At 34.0% G+C, this 24801-nt stretch overlaps 1 protein-coding gene across 1 annotated transcript in view; it reads right to left on the bottom strand.

Moving 5' to 3' along the window:
* Positions 1-912: 912 nt before the first annotated feature.
* Positions 913-24801, bottom strand: part of FAM240A (family with sequence similarity 240 member A) — a 45618-nt gene continuing 21729 nt past the window's right edge. Inside the window, exons 2-3 of the mRNA XM_012542651.2 lie at positions 18827-18972; positions 913-1446 (exon numbers count right to left, since the gene is read on the bottom strand). Coding sequence (XP_012398105.1) covers positions 1356-1446; positions 18827-18969 — 234 coding nt within the window. The 5' untranslated portion in view covers positions 18970-18972 and the 3' untranslated portion in view covers positions 913-1355. The remainder of the gene's footprint in view (positions 1447-18826; positions 18973-24801) is intronic.

The raw sequence follows: 24801 nt of genomic DNA, 5'->3' as shown, positions 1-24801 counted from the left end.
GTGGCCAGGTGAGATAGCTTATAGCCTTGCTTGTACACTATAATACTCTATAAGACTGATTTTGTAAGAAAGATTTTCTAAACACTATGACCCTTAGTGGGTGGGCTCAGAGAACAGCAGATGGTACTGAAGAAATGAACTCCATTAGATGGTAGCAGAGTAATTTAGCGACCACAAGAACAACAGAAATAACCAAAGGAGACAATAGGATGAATAAGGGAAATACAGTTCCCAATAGAGACAACAAAATGTCCTGTAAAAATATGAAACTCAGTGTTGAGTAGTAGACAGTATATTACTGGATGATACTCACAATTTTAGCATCAGAGGTATGTTCTTTTCAGTCAAGATATTTGTAGCTGTAAGGGTGCCATAGAACCCAGAATTTCTAATGAACTTGCTGTCCACAAATGTGACCTGATCACATTGGTTCTTTGTGTATATTTTCCATGTTCATATTCCCTGATTATTTATGTTCTTTGTATATATGTGCCATATTTTCCACTGGTGAGTGTATGAGTGAATTTTGCCCAAATATACATGGTTCATATGATTTTTTTGTATCACTTCATTTACTATTATGTTCAATTATTTAAAAAAAAATCCCAATGTGGCTTAAGATTGCTAGTAAAAGTATTCATATGGGAAGGGGGTCTTGTAAACCATGACTTTGTGTAAGTTCTGATTCACAGTGACTCAAGTCTGCTTTAGTTTTCTAGGGACACATTGTGAAAGAATGCCTTCAACCATTTTAACATATTTTTTGTAGAAGTAGAGCCAAAAAACATAAAGAGAAAAGAAAATTTAGAGTGATTCATTTCCCAGCTACATTTTTAATGAATTTGTAATAATCTGTGCTACCAAACAAACAAACAAAAAAACAACAAAAAGAAAGGAGGAAGAAAGAAAAAAAAGATAATCTCAAAAATCTAATTGTCTAGGAGAAAGGAAAAAATAGAATTATCATCTATTGTTAGGGACATTACCATTAAGACTGGCACTTAGGTGTTCTTGAAATGTAAAGGATTTCAATTTTAAAATGAGGGGATAATTACATGGAAATGAATTCTTGTGCCCAGATGTTTGAAACTTTTATATAGTGCTAATCCAGAACACTGCCTATATTAGTTAAATCTGGAGCTCTTTGATATATTTGAGGTTATGTATACACAGAATATTGGATTGGTTAATAGCTTCCATTAACACTAGAAGAGGTTTCATATTCTAATCCCCTCACAAATGGGAAAACAAACAGTACTCATTCCATTTAGTTAATCAAAGCAATTCAAGCATTTGCACTGAATTCTCAAAGATAAATGACTTCAGTTCATTATTCTCTCAAATGTAAGGAGTTTTCAGTTGGCATTGGTGGGCTTTTCATTCTCATCAGGATTGTCCAGCATCTTTAACCTTTTTTCCAACATCTGCTTCCATTCATCTCTGAGCCTAAGAAGAAGAAACAAATTATACAGATAGTCAGTGCATTTATCTTGATGTCTCAGGGTCAAGCAGAATCCTCTTGGACCATGCATGGCTTTATAATGGGGCCCATATATTGATTTAGATATCATGATGTAAAAATTTTGGGATCTTTTAGTCTTAATGTGCTTTTAAACATTTATGATCTTAGTGGACAAAGAACTGAAGGTGTAATGCGGGAGAAACTGAGGCAAGATAGAGATTAGAGAGTATTTAATAATTTATTTAAAAGGAAGAGATTTACTGGGACCAAATGGATCCGTGGTTTGGTCCCAGGGCTGAATGAGACTATCGTCTTCAAGAATCCAGCAAACAATGTGAGTTCTCAATGACATATATGCGTGGCTCAGACTCAGGGGGTAGACTGAGGTAGGGGCAGAGTCAGGGTTTTGAGAGTGGGAATGGGACTCTGACAAGCCAGTTCTGATAGAGTGAGAGGAGGCATGGGGGATATCTGATAATTGGGAGTGGGGAGAGGCACCCAACATTCTGATGATGCCTAAGATAAAAGGTCTTTCTCCTTATCTGGATCATCATGATTAGGAGGGAAGGGTGGTTGAGCAGACCAATTATAAACTGACGCAGAACACTTAGGGAAACTGAGGTGGGATTGGGTCAGTATAATTAGGGAAACTGAGTAAGGACAATTAAAGAGATCTGTGGCATAACAAAGGGACTGAAGGGAAGAATGATGATCAGGAAAAACATTGTTGGAAAAATATCATTTGAGGAACCCTCTCCAGAAAAAAAATAAAATCTGTTTTTATCCAAATTCAGTGTGGTAAAAAATAAAACTAAAGTTTGCTCATTTTTACTGGGCAGGCAAGCAATGGTTTAGTTTTCATTTCTTACAGATTTTTGTCAAATACCCTTTTATCTAACAATTCTGAAACTGTTAGAAGCTTGTCTGTGCACTCATCCTTGACAATATCATTAGTATCTGACACTCGGTTACCTTCTAAATGTATGGAATTTAAGTGGAAGGAGACATGAAGGGTTAGAAAAATGATTCCTCACTATAACAATTCTGTAATTTGGTTCCTGAGAAAAGTTCCCAATGGGTCAGATTGAGGAGGTAGCTTTCTATTATAAAGAGAGCAAGGCCCTCTTAATTCAAAACTGAATTGATCTTTGGAAAGAGAAAGGAAGATGTTATGCTGACCTTCAGATCTTATAAAGCTTGAAATGGAGAATAAAAGATATTGTCCCTAATACTCACAAGGAAGTATCCAGCAAGAGAAATATATGAAAAAGTGATGGCTATCTTTCTAGAGAGAAGAGAAGCTTACCAATAGTGTTCTTGTTCCTATTCTACTCTTCTTCCTTCTTCTTTGTCCCTATTCCTTCCCTTTCTCCCTCCCTCCCTTTTCCCCTCTTCTCTTCTCTTCTCTTCTCTTCTCTTCTCTTCTCTTCTCTTCTCTTCTCTTCTCTTCTCTTCTCTTCTCTTTCTTCTCTCTCTCTCTCTCTCTCTCTCTCTCTCTCTCTCTCTCTCTTTCTTCTTCCCTTCCTCCCCACCTCCCTTCCTCCTTCCCTCCCTTCCTCTCTCTCTCTCTCTCTCTCTCTCGTGTTATAAAGTCTATAGACTACCATGTCAAGGTTGATCTAGAAAATGTATTAAATTTATTTCCAACTTATTTTGAGAAATAATTATGTACCTCTTTGGGAGATTATTGTTAAGGAACCAATTACTTTTGTATAGTGTCAGTTTTTTCCCTTTAAATTTGTATGCTTGAGAACCAGGAAAGAATTGTATTCAGTGACAGCAAGATTATAAAATGATTAACTGTAATCAAGTTGGCTCTTTTCAACAATGCAGTGATTCAGTGATTCAGAGCCATTCCAATGGACTTGGGATGGAAAATGCCAATTGCATCCAAAGAGAGAACCATAAATGTGGATTGAAACATAATATTTTCACCTTTTGTTTTTCTTTTTCTTTCTTGTGGTTTGGTTTTATTGTTCTTGCACAACATAACAAATATGGGAATATGTATAAAAAGATTGTATGTATTTAATCTATATCAGATTGCTGCCTTGGGAAGGGGAGAGGTAAGGGAGAAAGTGAGAAAAAATTAGAACATGAATTTATAATAAAAATAAATATTGAAAATTATCTTTACATGTATTTGAAAAAATAAAATACTATTGGAAAAAAATTTGTATGCTAGTATTGAACTAGAATTTCCCATCATAGTGTTCTTAATAGTCTTCATTAAATAGCTCTCCCCCACATTATCTCTTCTTTGATTAAATTTATGTCATGAGTTGGAAGGAATCTCAAAAGTTACCTAACACCTGCTTCAGTTCAATTTGAATGCAAATAATTTTTATGCAGCTTTGGAAAAAGTAATCATGTAAACACTAAAGAAATCTAATGAAGAGAGAGGCTAACTGCTTTCTGGAAAAGTCCATTCTTCTTTGGGATGGTTCTAATCATTAGAAAGATTTTAGTTATATATAAATCTGCTTCTTTTCAGTTTCTGCCTATTTCTTCCGGTCCTGCTTTCTGAGAATGATCAGAACAAGTTGCATCCATCTTCAATATGACAATCCTTCAAATGTTTTCAAAGACTGTTATAATACTACATAATACATAAATCTATTCTGTTTGAGAATAAACATTCTTTCTCATCTGTTCCTCTTTTTTATTTCAATAGTAGCTTTCTTTTTGCATTAATTTAATTTCTGTATAAATCTCAAACTCCACCTAGTAAGCTTTGCAATGCTATGATTGGGTCAAAGGATATATACAGTTTTAACAATTTAGAACAAAAAAAAAACCCAAACAAATTAAAAGATATTGACCAAAGCTAACCAACACATCAACTGAGCCTGATAATATATATTTTATATCCAAGAGCCCCACTTCTACAAGGAAAGGATGATGGTGTTTGTTTATTTCTTCTCCAGGGACAAACATAATCATTATAGTTCCTTAGCTTTCAGTTTGCTTTTTTATTGTTCTTTTCCTTTATTTTATTGTATTCCTGGTTTTATTTATTTCATTTTGCATTAATTTAAATAAGTCTTCTCATACCTCTTTCATTTCTCCATTGTCATCATTTTTTAATGACACATTGACATTACATTTCATTCATGTACCAAATTTCATTTAGCTATTCCTCAACTGATGTTACCTAGTGTTGCATTTTTCTAACTTTGATTTTATTCCCATTAAAAAAGGTCTAGTTTTTCTTCTTCCTATACCACCCCCATTAGAAAAAAAATCAAAGTTCTTGTAACAAATATACATAATTAGGCAAAATAAAATTTCCCACTTATCATGTCAAAAAAAATCTTTTATATCCCAAATTCCTAACCTCTCTATTAGTAGGTGGAAAGCATGCATCATCATTAGTCTTCTAGAATTGTAGTTAGTCATGTTGAGAATTCTCAAACCTTTTAAAATTGTTCATCTTTACAATGTTATTATTTTACAAAATTGTTCTCCTGGTGTTACTCATTTTACTCTGCCTCAATTTAAACAAATCTTTCCAATTTTCTATGAAACTGTTGTTTTTATAACTCATTACAACACAACAGTATTACAATAAATTCACATATGATACTTTGTTCATCTATTTATTCAATTGATGGGCATCTGATTTTTTGCCATGACAAAAGGAGCTGCTATAAATATTTTTGAATGTAATGAGTCCTTCTCCTTTTTCTTTGATTTTTTTGAGGTATAAACCTAGCAATGGTGCTGCTGCATTAAGCAATAGCTTAGAACCCTTTTGGACAATCTTTTTTCAGAATAGTAAGCCCAACTCATAGTTCTGCCAACAGTGTGTAAATGTGCCTGTTTTCTTGTGGAACCTTCAGTAGCCGTCATTTTCCTTTTTTTGGGGGGGGGTCAACTCTATGAAGCAGATGAATATGAAATTGAACCTTAAAGATGTTTTAATTTTCATTTCTCTAATTATTAGTGCTTTGGGATTTTTTTTTTCATTTTACTATCTCTATCTCTTTAAATATGTAGGTTCCTTCAAATCTTTGTTGTCTTGCTGCTTCTTTCTTGAACTTATTAATATAGTTAGTATTCTACTAACCCCCCCATTCTGAAATTAATATTTACCTTGTCTATATCTTACATTTACTTATCTGTGTGATTTGAGTACCCTTTCAGTATAACAAATTCACTGAAGGAGAGACTGTTTTGTCTCTTGCTCTTCTATCCTTCTCACCTAGTATAATAGCATATGTGTGTGTGTGTGTGTGTGTGTGTGTGTGTGCTCTTTACCAAATGCTTTTTGAATTGACCTCAGTAAAACCAGTCCTCTTATGAAATCCTATTCAGACCTTTCTCTATTCTGTTCAATCTATTTTGGACGTACTTAAGTTTCTGAATGTTTTTCCTGAAATATAGTGCCTTATAATGGCTATTGTATTACTCAACACATCTGCCTGTTTGAATGAGGCAGAATAGATCAGAATAATAGATCCTATGCCTTTCTTCATGCAACTTAAGTAACAAATATTAATTATTTTTAACTGTTATGTTCTACTATTTACTTATATTGATGTCATGGTTCAACAAAATCCTTGATCTTTTTCACATGAATGTCTTTTGCTTATGGACCATTTATAACATTTTCCTATTGGATTAGTTCCCTCCTATAACCTTTCACTTAATATCGTGTTTTTAGGGAATAAATTTATGACTTATCTATAAGTATGCAGTGGTTTGCATACAAAGATATTTAACAAATGAGATTGATTTATAGATGTACAGAAGGATGGAAGTATGAATTTATTGCTCCTATTTCATGTTAGGTACTTTACAAATATTACCTTATTTGATCCTCACAATGATTTAGGGAGATTGGTTGTTTGTTTGGTTGTTGTCTTTCATTCTGGAAGAGGACCAAAATTATATTACTATGTTAGAGTTGAGTGTCATTGTGTCTGACTATGGCTGATCAGACCAATATAATCTAAGGATGTTCTGCCACAGGTCTGACAGAAATAGACCCTGTGAACATTTGGGATGGATTCTATAACTGCACATCTCAAGCTTCTTCTGAGTAAATTCAATTCTGTTTTGCTCATACAGCACAGCACCTTCTCTGATGAGGACATGCCATGCTGGACAGTCCCATCCAAAAGGTATACCAGCAGGATTGTTCATCCATCTCTAGGAAAGTAGCATTCAATTTCATCAAAAGTAAAGTACAATCAAAATGTAGAGAGATGCAGGTTTCTTGGCTCAGTAAGGACACAGATGAAATTCAGTATTATGCAGTTATTAACAATTCAAAGTATTTTTAGGATGCACTGAAAGCTGAGGGAAGTAAATGTTATCCCCATTTTACAGTTGAGGAAACTGAGGCAAACAAAAGTTAAGTTATTTGACCAAGGTTATAAGGTCAGATTTGAACTCAGGTGTTCTAATGTCAGTCTCACTGCTCTATCCTTGAGCTACCAACCTGCTTTATAAATATAGAATCAAATATGGAAGCCAGAGAGCACTGTTGTAAATACTGTTATTTATTGAATTTTGCTTATGCCATTAGGTATGCCATTTTCTGTTTTTAATTGATGAATATTATTTGTTGTAATTATTTTTTCTATATTTAATCTTAACTTTTTTATTTGATACTGAAAACTGATCTCTAATATATAACTGATCACATATCTCAATTGAATCAAGCTATTCCAGGTGTGTGAACAATGCCTCTTTTCTATGTATGATTTTAAAGTATCTGAACAAGGGTGTCTCTTAATCTTTTCTTTGTTTAAATCTTACTGCCTCTTCATAATTTGCACATTCACTAAGCATTATAACAGAAATAAGATTCTCTGCCATAGTATCAGAAATAGAAGGTAAAAGACAGTTCTAGATCTCATCTTCCAGGATTGTCAAATGCCTCCTTTGGATTTATTAAAGCTAATGTGCATGATCTAATGCTTAATGTGAGTTTCAGGTAAATGACTTAGGTAATCTAAGTAGAAGCTAGGACTTAATAACTTCTCTTTGAAAGTTGAGTCAGGGTGGTGAATATAGTAAAAACAAAGAAATAAACATACATGCAAACATGCATCCAGATATATAGATGACTAAACAATCAAATAAATGACTAGATACATTAAGAAGTATGTAATAATAAATAAATGATTGAATAAATAATTAAAAATATAAACAAATTAATGAATAAATAAATAAATAAATGATATTTGACAGACACCTGAGAGTTACTTTTGTGTGGACTACGTATACTTGAGGGCTTAACTTCTAAAAAAAATGAAATTGTATTGATTATCTCTAAGAATGTTGGCCTAAAGTAATCTTACAAAAAACTGCTAACACTATCTTGGATGAAAAAGGAACCATAGCAGATGATAACTGCAGCAGAAGCAAAAGCAGTCTTTCACAGAAAAAAAAATGTAATAGCAGATGTTATCTCCATATAGCAGCTGTAGTTTAAGAGAGAACCACGGAGGAAGTAGAGTGGAACATCACTGGGGTGCAGAAAAGGGCCCCTTGAGTGGCCATTACATCAATGTTTTTAAGTCCCTCTTTTTTTGTTTTACTCTTTTACTTATCCTTCAACCTGAAGTTCTTCAGCCTTCTTTCCTTGCTAAACTGAGGTAAGCAGATTATTTTCTACTACCAGTCTGAATCTAAGTCATAAAAATTACAACTGTGTTTCCAATAAGCCTCAAAAATACAATTATCCCTTCACATTGAGCCTTTCCTCATCAAGATTGCTATATCCTGGTTTGTCATAAAATTAAATGGAAATTTTTAGGAAGTTTTGCAGAAGCTGCAGACAACACACAAGGGCCAGCACAAAAGAAAAAAGACACAGAAAAACCAAAAGTTTAGAAACTAAGAACATCCAGCGAGAGAATTATAGAGACTGAATTTGGATTGAAGAATAGTATTTTCACCTTTTGTGTTTGTTTATTTTTTTCTTTTTTGGTCTGTTTTTTCTTGCACAACATGACAAATAGGGAAATACATTCGAAAGGACTGCACATATTTAATCTATATAAAATTGCTTGCTGTATTGAGGAGGGGTAAGGTGAAGGAGCAAGAAAAATTTGGAACACAAAGTCTTAGAAAATTAATGTTGAAAACTGTCTTTATATGTATTTGGAAAAATAAAATACTATTGAGAAAAAAATAGTGATTTAGTTTGTGGTCTTGAGTCCTCACTTATTGCTGTAATTTAGCCTTAAACAGTATAGATTCATACAATAAGACAGACTTACCAAATTACATATTAATTTAGTTTGTGATTATTCAGTCTGCCTACTGCCACCTGCTGGGTATCTTACTTCATTTAAATGCTTCCATCAATCTTTGAAGTTCACTGAACAACTGGTAGGTTCACTGCTTCACATGTACTTTTCTGAATCTTTGATTATGAAAGTAAAAATAATGCAAGGAATGGTAACCCAGTGGAGATAACCCAAAATTTTAATGAATCCTTCCAAACTCAAAGAGTTTTTGTTTTTTTCTCATTAGATAAGCAAAGATTGTTCTGACTGAATAGTAGAGGCAATATATTTGCTTTTTCTTGCTTTGGCTTTGATTTGAAAAGGCACTTGGATTTAGTTTGTTGAATAATTTTGTGCACAAACTGTCCCGATTAAACTTGAAGGTCACCTATTTGTGGAGTTATTGCTCAAACTCAAAGCTCACTTCTGACATTTCTGAGTTTTCATGTTTTTAATACCAACACAAGCATTTACATATATATAAAATGCAAAGATATTACTATTTGATATCATCACTCCTTCACTAATGTGTTTTCCCTAAATCTCCCTCAACACTTCTGGTGATGTAAATTGTGCCCCCTTTAATCTTTGGGAGAAGGAAGGGTTAGAAAGGAATCTTTGAGGGAAGGGTGATTCGGGGCCTCAAACCCTCCGGACCTCTGGGAGGGGCACAACCTCTTGTCCATAAGGGAAACTCCCAAGACAAGTAATCTCATTCAATTTGAACTGAATTTAATTGAAAATCAGTCTCTCAGATTCATCTGGAGATTGGCCCTGAGCATGGGGCCAAAGATCAAAGAAGCCTCAAACCTCAGAAAGCTAATAAAAGACAAATTTGAACCCCAGTTTTTGCTTAATTTCCTTTTGGTCAGCCCACAGGGTCTTTATCAGTGTAAACCTTGGCTAATTCCTAACAGGAATTTGCTTGCTAAGAAAGCTGTTTTCTTAGTGTAAATAAACCCATTTTTTGCACAAACTTCGTGCCTATATTCATTGGGGTTTGCAAATTCTTTCTCAAAGCCTGCCATGGGCCACAGGCCAAGGGGATCCCATTGCAGTTAGGGAATCTCTCAACCCTCAACATCAAACCTCAACACTGGTACAACATGTTAATATGGTTTAATCATCCTTAGATTGTAAACTCCTTGAGGTCAGGACCTGTCTTTTACCTGCTTTTATGTATCCACATGGTAGGTACTTAATAAATTTTTTATTAGCTTATTGATAATTTTCAGGCTGGGTTTGTCAGGATAATGGTTAGAAAAAGAGATGGATTCTGTGATAATAAAGAAGCTAAATAGACATTGACCTTTTTGGCCTATTAAACATAGTGTTTGGATTCCATGAATTAACCAACTATGTTTACTTCGCTTGAGTGGCAAGATGCTGTAGAGGGAAATAGATAGATCTATCTTAGAGTTAGAGGATTTGGTTTTCAAGTCCTATTTCTGACACATACTAGCTTAGTCATCATTTAACCTTTTAGGTCCTAGGCAACTCTCTAAAATGTGTGAGCTGTGGCAAATTTTTGATTTGATGATTTTGATGATTATTACAAACAACAGCACAGTGAGATCCTTTTATAGCTTAGATGTAATAGACATGTACTACTCCTCCCAATTTCCCCCCAAAACCTAAAAAACCCAATCTGAACTACAGATGAATAGCTGGAAGTCTCCTTATGTCTATTGACTTAAATACTCATTATAGATAAAAGAATAATGAATCTCAGAGAATTCTTGCCCAAGATTGTACAAGAAGCAGAAGAATTAGGTTTTGAACTCAAGTTCTAGGTCTATTATGATATATACATTTTGGTTGTTTAAAAACTCACTCTATAAATGTAGGAAGCAGAATTGTGAGAAGATAACACAATCAAAATAAAGCAAAAGAAATAAAGAATAAATGGGATTCAGAATAATGTAGTTATGTAGGAACTTGGTTCCTAAAGATTGATTATGAAGACTATTTCCTTCTTTAGAGAGTTTGTGTACTATGAATATAGAATGATGAATATCCCTATCAAACAGGATTTATGTGTTGATTTGTTTTATGTGTATTTCTCTTTGTTACAAGTGAAGATTCTGGGAATGACATTGTTGGGAAGTTATAGAGATTAAAAAATAACAAAAATCATCAATAAAACACCTTAAATCTGTCTGTCACTCTTAAAATAAATTAATATAAACATTTAAATCAACAGTTAGCTGAAGTCCTCTTTCCAAGTAAAACATTAAAGAGAATTTTAGAAGTTTCTGTGAAAAGTTTATAATGTAAATTTAACTAGCCTTCTTAAGATATATCAACAATCTCATATGTAGATATGCAACACTGATGGCAGAAAGTGAATAGGAATTAAGAAACCTCTTGCTGAGGGTGAAAGAGAAGAGTATAAAGGATGACATGAAGGTTAACATCAAAAACATTAAATTCTTGACAATTGGTCCCATAACTTCCTGGCAAATGGATGGAGAAGAAAACAGTGTCATGTTTTATATTCTTGGCCCCGAAATCATTGCAGATGATGACTGCAGCCATGAAATTAAAAGACATTTGTTCCCTGGAGGGAAAACTATAGAAAATCTGGAAAACATACATAAAAGCAGAGATATCACCTTGTCAACAAAAGTCCAAGAAGCCCTTGATTTTTCAGTAGTATAGCTGTACAAGGAAAGCTGAGTGCTTCTGATTCAATGTTTTCAAATTGTAGTGTTGAAGGAGACTTTTGAGAGTCCCTTGCAGAGAATGGAGGTCTTTTCAGTCAATACTTAAGGAAATTAATTCAAACTATTCACTGGAAGGTCAAATACTGAAGCTGAAGCTTAAACATATAATGGGATTCACTGGAGAAGTTCCTCTTGTTGGGAAAGATTGAAGGCAAAAGGAAAAGGGAATGGCAGAAGATGAGATGGATAGATAATGGAAGCAATGAATACAAATTTGGACAGACTTCAAGAGATAGTGGAGGATAGAAGGTCCTCATGCTATGGTCCATGGGGTCATGGAGAATTGTACATGACTGAACAAAAACATAGCCTTTCTAGTTTAAAAAGATTTGAAAAGACGGATTGAGTCATTCATTTCTTGCTGAGTTTTGGTCTCCTATCCTTATCTAACTTTGCTTAAATTGTAGTATAGTAAAGTAGGAAATATTATAGATTTGAAGCCTTCAAAGCCTCAGTTTCCTTGTTGGTAAAAATAAAGGTTTTGGAATAGATGACTGATGACTTCCAGCTCTAAATCTATTTTTCTATGTGTGCTATTAATTTGCACTTGTTTAATATTTGCTTTAGGCCTGGACTAATTTTATTCAGACAATGGGCCAGCAGGCTTGTGCTAATTAGTATTTTTGTGATCAAACAGTTATTTTTTATGAAATTGGCAAAATTCTCACTGGCTTTGCCTTTACTTAAGAGTGCTGCTGTAATGATGCACCTGACAGCTGTGAGTATCAGTAGCCTGTAGGATGCAGGACTGCTAAACTGAGTTAGACTTTGCTTAATTTCATTTAGACAATGAGCCAGTAGATGTGGGCTAATTAGCAGCTCTGTGATAAAAGTCTTGTTTTCATTTTGTTTTTATTCTCCCTAGTTTTTGATGGAATATGTTGCTGTGTTAGCCCAGTTTGAGGGGGAGTAACAGATGCTAACACCAGTTGTTTTGTTGTATTATCAGGAAGGCCTAGAGTAACTAGAAGTTAATAAAACAAAACAAAATAAAAAACAAGAAAACCACTAAGATTTTTCTTAACATTCTGATGGGAAGGGGGCCTTAACAGACTTTTTTTAACCTTCTGCTAGGGCCTTAACAGACTTTTTTAACCCTCTTCTAACTGGCTAACTAATAGATGTAGTGATTTCCAAGTGCTTCTGGTTTACAGCTAGAAAGGACAGAGAGAAGTACAATTATCTCTTTCACAAGTCAGGCATTAGGGGCATGGCACCCCAAGATCTGGAAAATCCATGTAAAATTTTGGCCATCCTTTCATATAAAAAAATCTTGAACTTTTTTCTTTTTTCTTTTATGGGGTGTTTACCATACCTTATTGTAAAATTTAGATTGAGTATTTGGTAATAGGCTCTGTATCATTTACATATTCCACAAAATTCCCCCAAAATTCCCATTTAATTTTTTTATGACAGCCCGTGATATATTAAAACTACAATGCAGGGAGGGAGAGCACAATGTGAAGGACATAAATATAGTAGGAGATATTGGGGGATAATGGTCAGGTAGATTCCCAAGTGTTGTTAAACTAAATAGTAATGCATCTATGTGGGCTACATATTGGTTTAGAAAACTACAAACTAACATTATCTACATTATATTGAATTTCTATTTATTTTGTTAAACATTTCCCAATTACCTGGGAGCCTGCACCAGGGAGTTTTGTGGAGCTGCTTATTGGTGTTAGGAAGTAAATTTGACACCTCTGCTCTTATAGATAGTTATGGGATACATTTATTTAGAAATCAAGGGTGAACCATAAAAATAGTATGTATGTGAGGCTAGGGGCAGGGGGATTGTCATCAAAAATGCCTGTAAGAAAGGCCCACTGGCTTATGAAAGTTTTTAGAATATAAGGTCATCATATAAGAAAACAATCCTTTTAGAAAAAGGATGTATTTGAATGAGGTTTTGTTTTGTTTTGTTTTTGTATAGCAAATATTTAGCTCAAAGTAAATTGGTTCAAGCTGGTTTCTAAACCAAAGCAATCAGTTTTTTCAGAGTTTGTTCTTAACTGACAAAAATCAGAACATGTCCTTTAACTTTGGCAGTATGGTTCTAACATTGATAGTTGTTATCTGACCATAATTTTGTAGTCTTTCTATGTTGACATTATTTCTATTCATTGTTCATTTGTTCTTTTGATTCTGCTTTTTTACTTCCTATCATTTTGTGTGTCTCACCTTATTTCTTTTAACTTCTCTTATGATTCTCAGAAGCTAATTTACTATGACATTATTTTCAGTAACATTGGTGCAAGATAGGAAAGTATAATGTATTTATATGACACAACAGTGTATAATACATAATAGGTGATTAATAAATAATTGCTTTTACATAGTTGTTTGTTTACATGTCATCTCCCCTGAGTTACTTGAGAATTCCTTGAGGGCAGGGTTGCTTTTTATATCCTCAACACTTTACCATTCACCTGGCATATAATAAATTCTTAATAAATACTTGTTAACTTGACTTGTTAGTCAATTGGTTTTGTTAATCATTATGTAATTACACAACAATTTTCTAAGTAGAAGATAATTTTCCCCTCTAAAATTAAAAATAGGATATTATTTTTTTCCTGTTATGAAAGGAAGAAGGGAAACTAAAATTTATCAAATACCTAGATTGTGTCAGGCATTTTACAATGGTTATCTTATTTGTTCCTCTAGGAGGTAGGTGCTATTATTATTCCCATTTTAAAATTGAGGAAATGGAGGCAGTAACACATCTAAGTGTTTGGGGTCATATTTGAACTCAGGTCTTCCTGGTTGCATCCCAGATCTCTATCCATTCTACCACTGAGTTAAAGACCAGAAATTGATATCCTGAGCCAAATATACATGAATAATTTAATGGTTTCAGTTCAGTTACAATGGACTTTAATAGAAATGTTGACCAGTTATACCTATCATTATATTCATGTCAAGATTAACAAATGCTAGTCTTAATGAATAGAAAATCAAGTAACAACAGTGTTCTTATGTAGATTAAAAGACTAGATGAAGCAACAAGGAGAGAAACTCATCCTATATGTCCTTAGAATGATAAATAGGGCCTATGTTGACTCTTTACTGATCACAGCTTCAAAGTCACAATATCAGTGGAGATCACAGAAATTGATAGTTCAGTAATGACAGGGTTCACCTACTTGAGCTGATCCTTGATGTGTAGTCTATAAATCACAGAGAGAAACTGAGACTGAAAAACAGGCACAGAGACTTTGGACTAAACAGGGAATATTCATTGAATTTTACCTGTGAATCCACTTCTGATTCTGAAACTACCTCTGAACTTTCCTGGGTCACTCAGCCTGAAGTCTGAATCTCAGTTTCCTCAATTATAAAGTAAAGGGCTCTAGACAGCCTCTGGAGCAACTAGGTATAACAGTGGGTAGAGCAGTGGTCCTAGAGTCAGGAAGACTCATCTTCTTGAATTCAAATCTGTGTGAACCTGAGCAAGTCACTTAATCTAGTTTGCCTCAATTTCCTTATTTGTGAAATAAGCTGGAGAAGACAATGGCAAACCATTCCAGAATCATTGCCAAGATAAATCCAACTGGGATCACAATGAGTTAGACATGACAGAAAAATGAATTAATAACAAAGATGGACCCTAACATCCCTCCCTTCAATATCTAGAGCTATGATTCAATTTATGAGATCAAAAGGCACTGTTTTAATTGAACATAGGCCATTTCTGCAGGTTAAATCATCACTACTATCTCAAAGGTAAAGAAAGATTGACTCAATAGGGAACTACATGCATTGAATTTACACCCATCACTTCACTGGTTTGAGAAGGGTTTTTGAATATGTAGAAAAGGAAAGAGAATTCCTGATATTGGACCTGGTTAGAAATTTGTCTTTGTTTTTGTTGTTGGTTCAAATAAAGTTTGTATTATCTTTAATATCTGACTGCTTGCAGGAAAACGAAACATTCTTAGAGAAGAATGAGTCAAACTGTGATGTTCCAAGTGGAAAGAATGATGAGTACACAAGACATATTGATATTTTATATATATATATATATATATATGTGTGTGTGTGTGTGTGTGTGTGTGTGTGTGTGTGTAGTGTGTGTGTGTGTGTATGTATGTATGTATAGGCAAACATTCTGCAGAGACCCCAAGGTAAACATAGTTTGTCAGGAGTCATGCCCAATTTTCACATGGTTTATATGAAGATTCTCTACATTTATCTCATTAAAATACATATTTTCAGAGAAAATTCTTGCTTAAAAAAAGAAAACCATCTAACGCAATCTAAATTGATATGCAACCTTAACATTGATGATCAGACTATAAAAAATTAGAAGCATTATATACTTCTTACAGTTTTGGATGGGAGATGTCTTTATAATCAAACAAGAGACAGAGGTGATCATACAAGATAAAATAGATAACTTTGATTAAAAGCATGGACCCGATCATGTCATCACTCTGCTCAATAAGCTACAGTGACTCCCTTTTGTTCCAGGAATAAATACAAATGTTATGTTTGGGATTCAAAGTTTGTCTTAATCTAACTTTCTCTTACCTTTCCAGGCTTCTTATACCTCCTTTAATCCAGTGACTGTGGCCTCCTGGTTGGTCCACAAATAAGACTTGACTCCAGGCATTTTCTCTAACTATTCCTCATGTCCAAAGTGCTCTGTCCTCTGCTCTGACTATGGACATCCCTTGTCTTCTTTTAGTCACAACTAAAATTTTACCTTCTATAGGAAGCTTTCTCCAACCACTCTTAATTCCAGTGCTTTCCCTCTGTTAATTATTTCCTCTTTATTCTGTTTATAGCTTATTTGTATATTTGTTTGCAAGTTGTAATCTCTTTAAGAAGACTAAGGGGACTTAAGGGCAGGGACTGTCATATCCTCCCTTTTTGTATCCCTAGCACTTAACAATAGTGCCTGGAATTTTGTAGGCTCTTAATAAATGTTTATTTATTGATTGATTGGTTATCTGAAACTGAAAAGCTATACAGACAAGACTAATGCACCCAAGATAAGAAGGGAAGTAGTTGAATAGGAAAAAAATCTTTCAACCTAATTTCTCTTATAAAGATCTAGTATCCAAGATTTTAAAGCATATATATGTAACCAGTATATATGTATATACTGGTTAGTTGTTCTCCTTTGTACTCGAAGACGACCAAAATATTATCACTACGCTAGAGTTGAATTACAGTGTATCCAACTGTAGCTAATCAAACCAATGCAAGCTCAGAATGCTCTGTCACAAGTCTGACACAATTTTCCCTATATCCCTATACAATATATCCCTTCTCCAATTTTGAGCATTTCATGTTTCTACTGGACCAATTCAATTCTGCTTTTCTCATAGAGCATAGCACCTTTTCTAACAAGAGCAAGCCATGCTGGGTGGTCCTGTACCAGTGTCTCTTATGTCATACATAGATTGTATTAAGAGAGACCTTGAGAGTATCCTTGTTACTTTTTCTGACCAACTTGTGAGCACTTGCCCTATGTGAGTTCTCCATAAAATAATCTTTTTTTTGGCATTCAAACAATGTGGCCAGCTCAACAAATCTGTGCTCTCTGCAGTAGAGTTTGAATGCTTGGCAGTTTAGTTTAAGAAAGGATTTCAGTGTCTGGTACCTTATCCTGCTAGGTGATGTTCAGACTCTTCCTAAGGCAATTCAAATGGAAGCAATTAAGTTTCCTGGCATGGCATGGGTGTACTATTCAGTTTTCATAGACACACAACAATAGGTCCGCACAATGGCTCTGAAGACCTTCAGTTTGGTAGCCAGTCTAATATGTCTTCTATCTCAAACCACTTCAAAACCTCCCAAACATTGAGCTAGCTTTGGCAATGCATGTGTCAATTGCATTATCAATGTGGGACATCCCTAGATCATATACTGCCAAGGTAATAGAACTTATCCACAGCATTCAAAACTTCATCATTTGGCCTGGAGAGACTTACATGAACTGATGTTGAGTGAAGTGAGTAGAACCAAGAGAACATTGTACACAGCAACAACACGATTATGTGAGGATCAGCTTGGATCTTTTCAACAATGAGGTGATTCAGGCAAATTTCAATAGTCTTGTGATGGAAAGAGTCATCTGCATCCAGAAATAAGACTATTGGGAACTGACTGTGGATCACAATATAGTATTTTCACCTTTTTTTGGTTGTTTTATTTTCTATTTTTTTTTTCCTTTTTGAGCTGATTTTTCTTGTGCAGCATGATAAATGTGAAGATCTGTTTAGAAGAATTGAACATGTTTGACCTATATTGGATTACTTGCTGTCTAGGAGAGGGGGTGGGGGAAAGGGAGAAGAGAGAGAAAAATTTGGAACATGAAGTTTTGAAAAGGTTGGATGCTGAAAACTATCTTTGCATGTATTTTGAAAATAAAAAGCTATTATTAAAAAAACCTTCATTTACTATAACCAATGGTTTCACATATGGATGGTGTGATTCTGGTTGATGGAGGACCTATATTTTCTTGTGCTAATTTTAGGCCAAACTTAGTACAAGCAGCAGAGAATTGATCAATATTTCGTTGCATCTCAGCTTCAGAGACTGCGTTGAATGCACAATCATCTAACATATACATATATTCATACATACACTTTTATGTATGTGCCTATGTTCCCAATACATAAATGGCCAAAAACCATGAAGAAATAGTTCTCAAAGGAAGAATTGCACTACTGTGTGAAAGAATGTTCCAAATTACTTATATCAGAGAAATGCAAATCAAAACAACTCTGAGGTTTCACCTTACTTCCCACAAATTGACAAAGATGACAAAAATAAAAATATTTAGTTGTGGAGCTGTTGAGGAATGGTAGGCACATTAATATATTATTGGTGGAGCTGTGAGATAGTAGAACCATTTTGGAAAGCAATTTAGAATTATGCAAATAAAGTGACTAAAATATCTATACTCTTTGAACCAGAAACTCTATAACTGCATATATAAAGCAGGAAAAGATCTTTATTTCCTAGTGTAAAAATGAAGTTAAGGAGAGCCAGAAAATATACAATATATACAGTAATTAACAATAATGTAAATAGAAAGATATTGGGCTCACACACCAAAAAATCAAAAGTAAATTTGACAAAAATTATAACTTTCAAGAAGGACTCAAATTACAAGATATGAAAAGATACATTTCAATCCATCCCTTTGTGTAGGTGAGGGATCTATAAGTGTTACATATTATACATGTTTTCAGTCTCTTTTCCATTTTATATCCATCATTTATGAAAAATTTTCTTCAGAAAATTGCTATTTTTCTTGTTTATATGGGATGACAATCTGGGAAGGGGAGGGAGAAAGACACCTGGGACTAACTATTATGACGTAAGAAACAGAAGTCATCAACAAAAACACTTAAACAAAAAAGAAAACTACATACTTTGACAGGGCACTTTTTCCCTGACGATCTTCTTCCAATTCCCGATAGCAAGTTTGCTTGCCAATTTCTTTTTCCCAGAAGCTTTTAAGATCATGACAGGTTTCACAGCAGAAGACTTCCCTTCGCATATATTGATTATTCATTTCCTGCAAAAATAAAGGAAAATAAACTACTACAGTGCAACTGTTTTAGGAGATTTAACCTTCACCCTTTCCTGTCATGGGAAATGTGGCTTGTCTGAAAGAGACAGGACAACTTGTTTTTTGCCCCCAAGAGAAGGAGGCATGCCTGTTATATGCAGACAAAAGCTATCCTCAGATCATCTCTAAAATTTATCACTGAAACAAGCAGAATGGGCAAGAACAATAAGATACAAAATAGGTTTGCTTCAGGTAGTTGGATATAACTTGTTCCAGAAAGAATAAAGACTAGTAATGAGATGAACTTTTGTTTTCTTGGAAGAGATAAAGTGAACCTAAAAAATTACAATGATAATTTTTTTTTTAAATTAAACTTTAAAAACTTAAACTTGTTTTCCATTAGGGAATTCTCTATATTTGATATATAAATATAACGAATATGGAACGATTATATTTTGAAGCATTTTATTATTGAAACTTGAATAGAAACTTGCACAGAAACACATCCCTATTCAGTTTTAGAATTTCCTGTCCACTCTGTTTTAAAGAAGCAGTGTGTACACTCAATAAGAGGGTTAGGTGCATATTTATAAAACTAGGAAGAGTAAATTTAGTTAAAAACAAGTATAGTCTCCATAGGTCTGAGGTCTAAATGAAATCAGTTTGTCTAAATAAAATTTAATATATGCTTTGTCTTCTTTTTATTCCCTTGTTTATTATGAGAATCTGTTTTTAAGGGAAATTCTGAGTAGGCTGATGCCTATTCTTTCACAGGCTGGTAACATGGGAAAACATTTAGAGTAACCAGATGTCTCCTTTCAAGAGATTGGCTTTCCTCCAGCCAGGCTTCTGTACCTTTGCCAAAGTAGTTTTCTGTATCCATCACATTAGCCACTTCACCCTGCTTTTTAAATCCTCACAATAGGTCCCAAGGATCTTTGTCCTCTGTTTTCAAGTTCCCTAGTAGGACCCCTTGAATTCTGTATTTTTTCCTTTTTCTTTCTACTTTTCTGTACATTTACTATATAACTTAACTTTTCCTCTAATCATTCTCTTCTTCATACTTTAACCAAACTACCTTTTATGTTGTAATGCTAACTGATTTCCCAGTTAACCTAACATACTCTCTTTATCACTCAAGAAGCTTCTGAAATTCCATATCTTCTGAGAGGGTTTTTAGCAGAATTTATTCTGCTTTGTAGCCCTGACCCTCACCTGGACATGGAATTCCATCATCTCTTCCACTTACCTTCTTCACTAAACTATTTTTTTTTGCTTGTATATGAAGCACAATGACTACTTAATTATTTAACATATGTATCTAGTCTCTCTTTCTTGCATTTTGGTGTTCTAACACTCAAATTCATAAGGTAGACTCCAAGTCCCTAAACATCCACCTCAAGATTGCTATTGGGTTACCTCACCACACAAGAAAAGGAATACAGAACAGAAGATACAACCAGAACCTGAGGTTCTGTTTTCTGCTCACTGGGCAAGCATCTGTGTTCCTCAAAATTATGTCTTAATTAGAGGTTCATAGACTCTAGGAATTATACCATTTTCTCATTTTGTTCAATATTCAGAGTTGTATCAAATGCAAAATTACTTCCTGAGACTTTTTTTTAAGTGTTGAATGTTATTGAAGGTGCACATTCACTTATTTGAACCAATGTCCTGGACATTTATGAGGGGTGATTCACTACATAAGAGCAACTTGGCTGTCAACATGAATCCTCATGAATTCCCTTTAGCAGCAAGGAACTTGTACTTTGGGTTGATGTAGAAATTCTTTATTGGTCTCAATGACTATAGAATTGTATTGAAGAGGATTCACAACCAAGTCAGGAACAACTGTTTATTAGAATACAAATGGAGCTGAGGAGAAACAACTTCTTTCCCTTCCTTTAATTGGAACATTTCACTTGGAGTTTCTCTCGGACTTTCAGCAAGGATGGGAGAAGGGGGTATTCTTCTGACCTTCATCCACAATAGTGATGGTGGTATTTAGATACATAGTTCCAAGCAGTATTTCGACTTACTAAAAAATCTAGATTTATCAGTTGTTCAGAAATACAGGTCAGGGACAGAAGTAAAACATCTATTGAACTTCCCTGTCACATTCCTCTTAGCTCCTAAGAAAAGTGATGGTCACTTTTTCATGTTTTAAGAATTGCTAATGCATGCTTGTAAGTCATTTGTGTTAAGCATTTATTTGTTGGTATAGGAGATTTTCCCCATGATAGAAGAATGTGGTCCATGTAAGTCCTAAGCTGGAGCTCCTTGTTTGGAGGATGCTAATTATTATTATTAATGACTGGCACATTTGGCTATTAACATTAATTGGTGACTGTCAATATTAATTATATTTGTGGGATAAAGTCTATTATTATCAAGAATATAAACTCTTTGATGACTACTTTTTATTAGTTGTCTTTGTATCCTTAGCTGACCTGTGTACATAATAGGTCCTTAATAAATTTTTATTTAATAAATGATTCCATATAATTTCAACAAAAGTTGCCAGTTGTTTCTTTAAAGTTTGAAGGAGATCATTCTATAAAGTTTCATAACTTAATTAGATGTTCTGAGTAATACTGAGGCCAGCTGGCTAATTTCTGCTTCAGCAGCAACATTGAACAATTCTAAATACTTTTCTAAGGAAAATATAGTTTGAATCTAGATGAAAAGCCAGATTCCTTCTTTCAGTGTTTATGTATTATTGATGGCCACTTCTATATCCTCAAGACTAAAGATAAACTGCAGAATCAATAGCAACTTTAGAAATATATTTTAAAGGAAATATCAAAATAAGACTAGTGAGAGACAATCAAAGAGCTCTATTTCCCCCCTCAAGGTTTTGATGGGAAAGCCTAAAGTTAATAAGTTGTTCTTATTGCAATTTCCATGAGAAGAAAAATGTCATAAACTACCTCAAAGGTTCCACCTGCCTCACAGAATTGCTGTGAAGATAGTATTTTGAAAAGCTAAAAGCATCATGTAAATATAGTTCTTTTCTCTCAAAGAAGTCAGATCAGCTTGAAAGTGCATGACTTGCTCATTTCTTACATCAGAATTTAAGTCCCATGGAAGGGGAATAATGGGGAAACAGCTGTGCCTGAGATATAACCATGGCCAATTAGCACTTTACAGTCATATACTCGGGGACCATCTGGGCTTTCAGAGATCTCCATAGATCACATCAAGTCCAGGCAAAATGTCTTCTCAACACAACTCTGAACAGCTGTCCTATTTTCAAAGATCTACTAGGTGGAAGAATACTCATCCACCCTCATTCATTGCACTTTAATGCTATAGGCAAAAATCTGGTGTAAAGTGGAGAGGCTGCATGATATATGAGAATGAGCATTAGCTTTGGAGGCAGAGTTTCTAGGTCGAAATGCAACTTTTCTAATTTTTTGTCAATGTACCTTTGGGCAAATCACTTAACTTCTCTGGGACTCGATTTCCTGTTCTGTAAAATGAGGAGGTTGGATTAGGTTAGTGCAAATGAGAGCCACTGAATTGTATATAAGAATCCTTGTGGACCACATATTCATTTAGAAAACCACACAAGTTCATATATTTCTTTTTCTTTAATGCACCAACACATTAAAATCAAACAAACTATATTTTAATTTGGTTCTGTATTCTCAAATTGTGAGTTGTGTGTAAGTTAATGTTCACATATCTTTCCTAAGTGACCTCTCCAGATTCCTTTCAGTTTTAGCCAGTCCTCATACCTGGAGATATAGGGAAGGTATTACAAATAAGAATGTTCAAATCAAAGATGTAGAAATCTATCTCTAGTCATACAGTAACATCAGGCAAGAGCCTTGCTTATAAATATGGTTACCTAACCTTTGTGCCATTGTATTCACTGGATATATAAAGCTTTGGGGTAAAACATAATTTTAGTGAGTAATGGAGCACTTTAAAACTAAATAGGAGAATTAGGATTTTGAAACCTTTCTTTAGTTAATGGTAGTTTAAGTAGTTAGATTGTAAACTACTTGAAGTTTTGATTGTGCCATCTTTTATCTTCTGTAAAGTGAAAAGTATTTAGGTTTTTTAAGCATTGGGAAAACAGCAGAACTGAAGATAATCTTCAAGTATGTCACTTCCCTATCTCAGTCAAAAAGGTATTTTTACTTCTATATTTTTCTTAAAGATTTATTGATAATGAAAGAAAATTCCATAATTTCTTTTGATTCTAGTATCAACCAACTCTTATAGGCAAGTGTTCCATTTCTCATAACATTATGCCACATTTATGTGGCACTTTGAGAACTACAAAAAGCTTTAAATGCATCATCTCATTTGTTATTTAGAAGCAAACCAGCCCTACATAAATGCTTGCATGTACCAGTTTATTTTGTGTTAAGTAGAAACATAATTTCATTTGTTGTGTTAGCCCTATTTGTATCTCTTCCTACCATTTTCATCATGTCACTTCCCTATTCAAAAATGTTACATTATTCTCAAAATTTTTGTTACATCAAATATAAAGTCTGGCTTTCATTATATATCTTTACCCTAACCAGTCACCAGGCCAAGTTCCTCTCAGTTCCATGAACATTCTTTATTTGTTCCTGCCTTTATTCTTGGGCTCAATTTTTTGTCCTCATCCAGAATTCCCTCAGTTCGTCTTTCCATCAAACTTTTTTCACATTTTATGGCTCAAATCCTCCTCCATTAAATCTTTCTTAATTGCCCCAAACCTTCTTCAAACCTTTATATCATTTATATATACTTGACCATTCTTCCTTCTGGTGTCATTAAAGGGATGAGGTTGGAGGGGATGGATGTCTCTGGGGTTGGACAGATATTTACCTATGTCTTCTTCTTCCAAATATTGGAAAGTCTCCTTTGACTTAAAGCAAAAAGGATATGTGGGACTAGAAATCCAGAAGACAAAATTAAGGGGGAATCTAAAGTATAAAGTTTATTTCCCCAAAATCTGAGTTAGAGCTGTCAAAGTAAGATATCTAGCTTTGTGTTCAAGAAATCAAACATTAAGAGAGACTGTAGGTTATTTGAGGGAGAAAGAATACAACTATCAGGACAGATATTTCTAATACACATGAGTGATGTATTCATGGAAGTATGTAAGCAGTGAGATGGAAGGAGCCATTTATCATGAAAGAGGGACTTGAAAGGGAGGCTACAGGCTACATATCTAAAGGAGAATGGCTACTAAGGAACCCTCATTTTCAAAAAGGAGAAGGAGCTAGTTAAGGAACCTGCCAATTAAGTCATTGATCCAGTGGTTATTGACAGCTGGTTCACAATTTTAGTACTAAATAATTGTGTAATTATTAGAAACAAAGTCATAAAATGTTAAAATTTGAAAATACCTACAAGATATACACTTCATTAGATAGATGATGAAAAAGTTTAGAAAAATGATATTACTTTCTCAGGATAAAGAGTAGAACAGGTAAAAAAAAGAGTCAATCAAAGATAAATCTATATTGTGTGTTAGCCATATTAATATCATTTTAGATATATATGTATATATGTGTTTGAGTATATGCATATGCTTGTATACATGTGTATATATAGGTATGTGTTTGTGTATATACGTATATGTGTGTGTGCATTTGTATATATATACATATATACACAAATATATCTATGTTTAACTATAGCCTGCTTGGTGGAGGTTGGGAAAGGAAAGGGCAAAAAAAGAATAAAATAAAAAGTGTACAGCAGAGAACAAAAGAAAATCTACCAAGAAACAAATAAAAGATAGACAGTTATAAATAGAATGTCTTCTATTATTATATATGCTTCCTTAAAATAGAAATTTATTGCTACATATTTTGAATCCTTTCT

Source organism: Sarcophilus harrisii, chromosome 1, assembly GCF_902635505.1.
Source record: "Sarcophilus harrisii chromosome 1, mSarHar1.11, whole genome shotgun sequence".
Classification (NCBI taxonomy): domain Eukaryota; kingdom Metazoa; phylum Chordata; class Mammalia; order Dasyuromorphia; family Dasyuridae; genus Sarcophilus; species Sarcophilus harrisii.
Note: the sequence above shows the minus strand (reverse complement) of the source record. Positions and strands in the feature narration are given on the sequence as shown.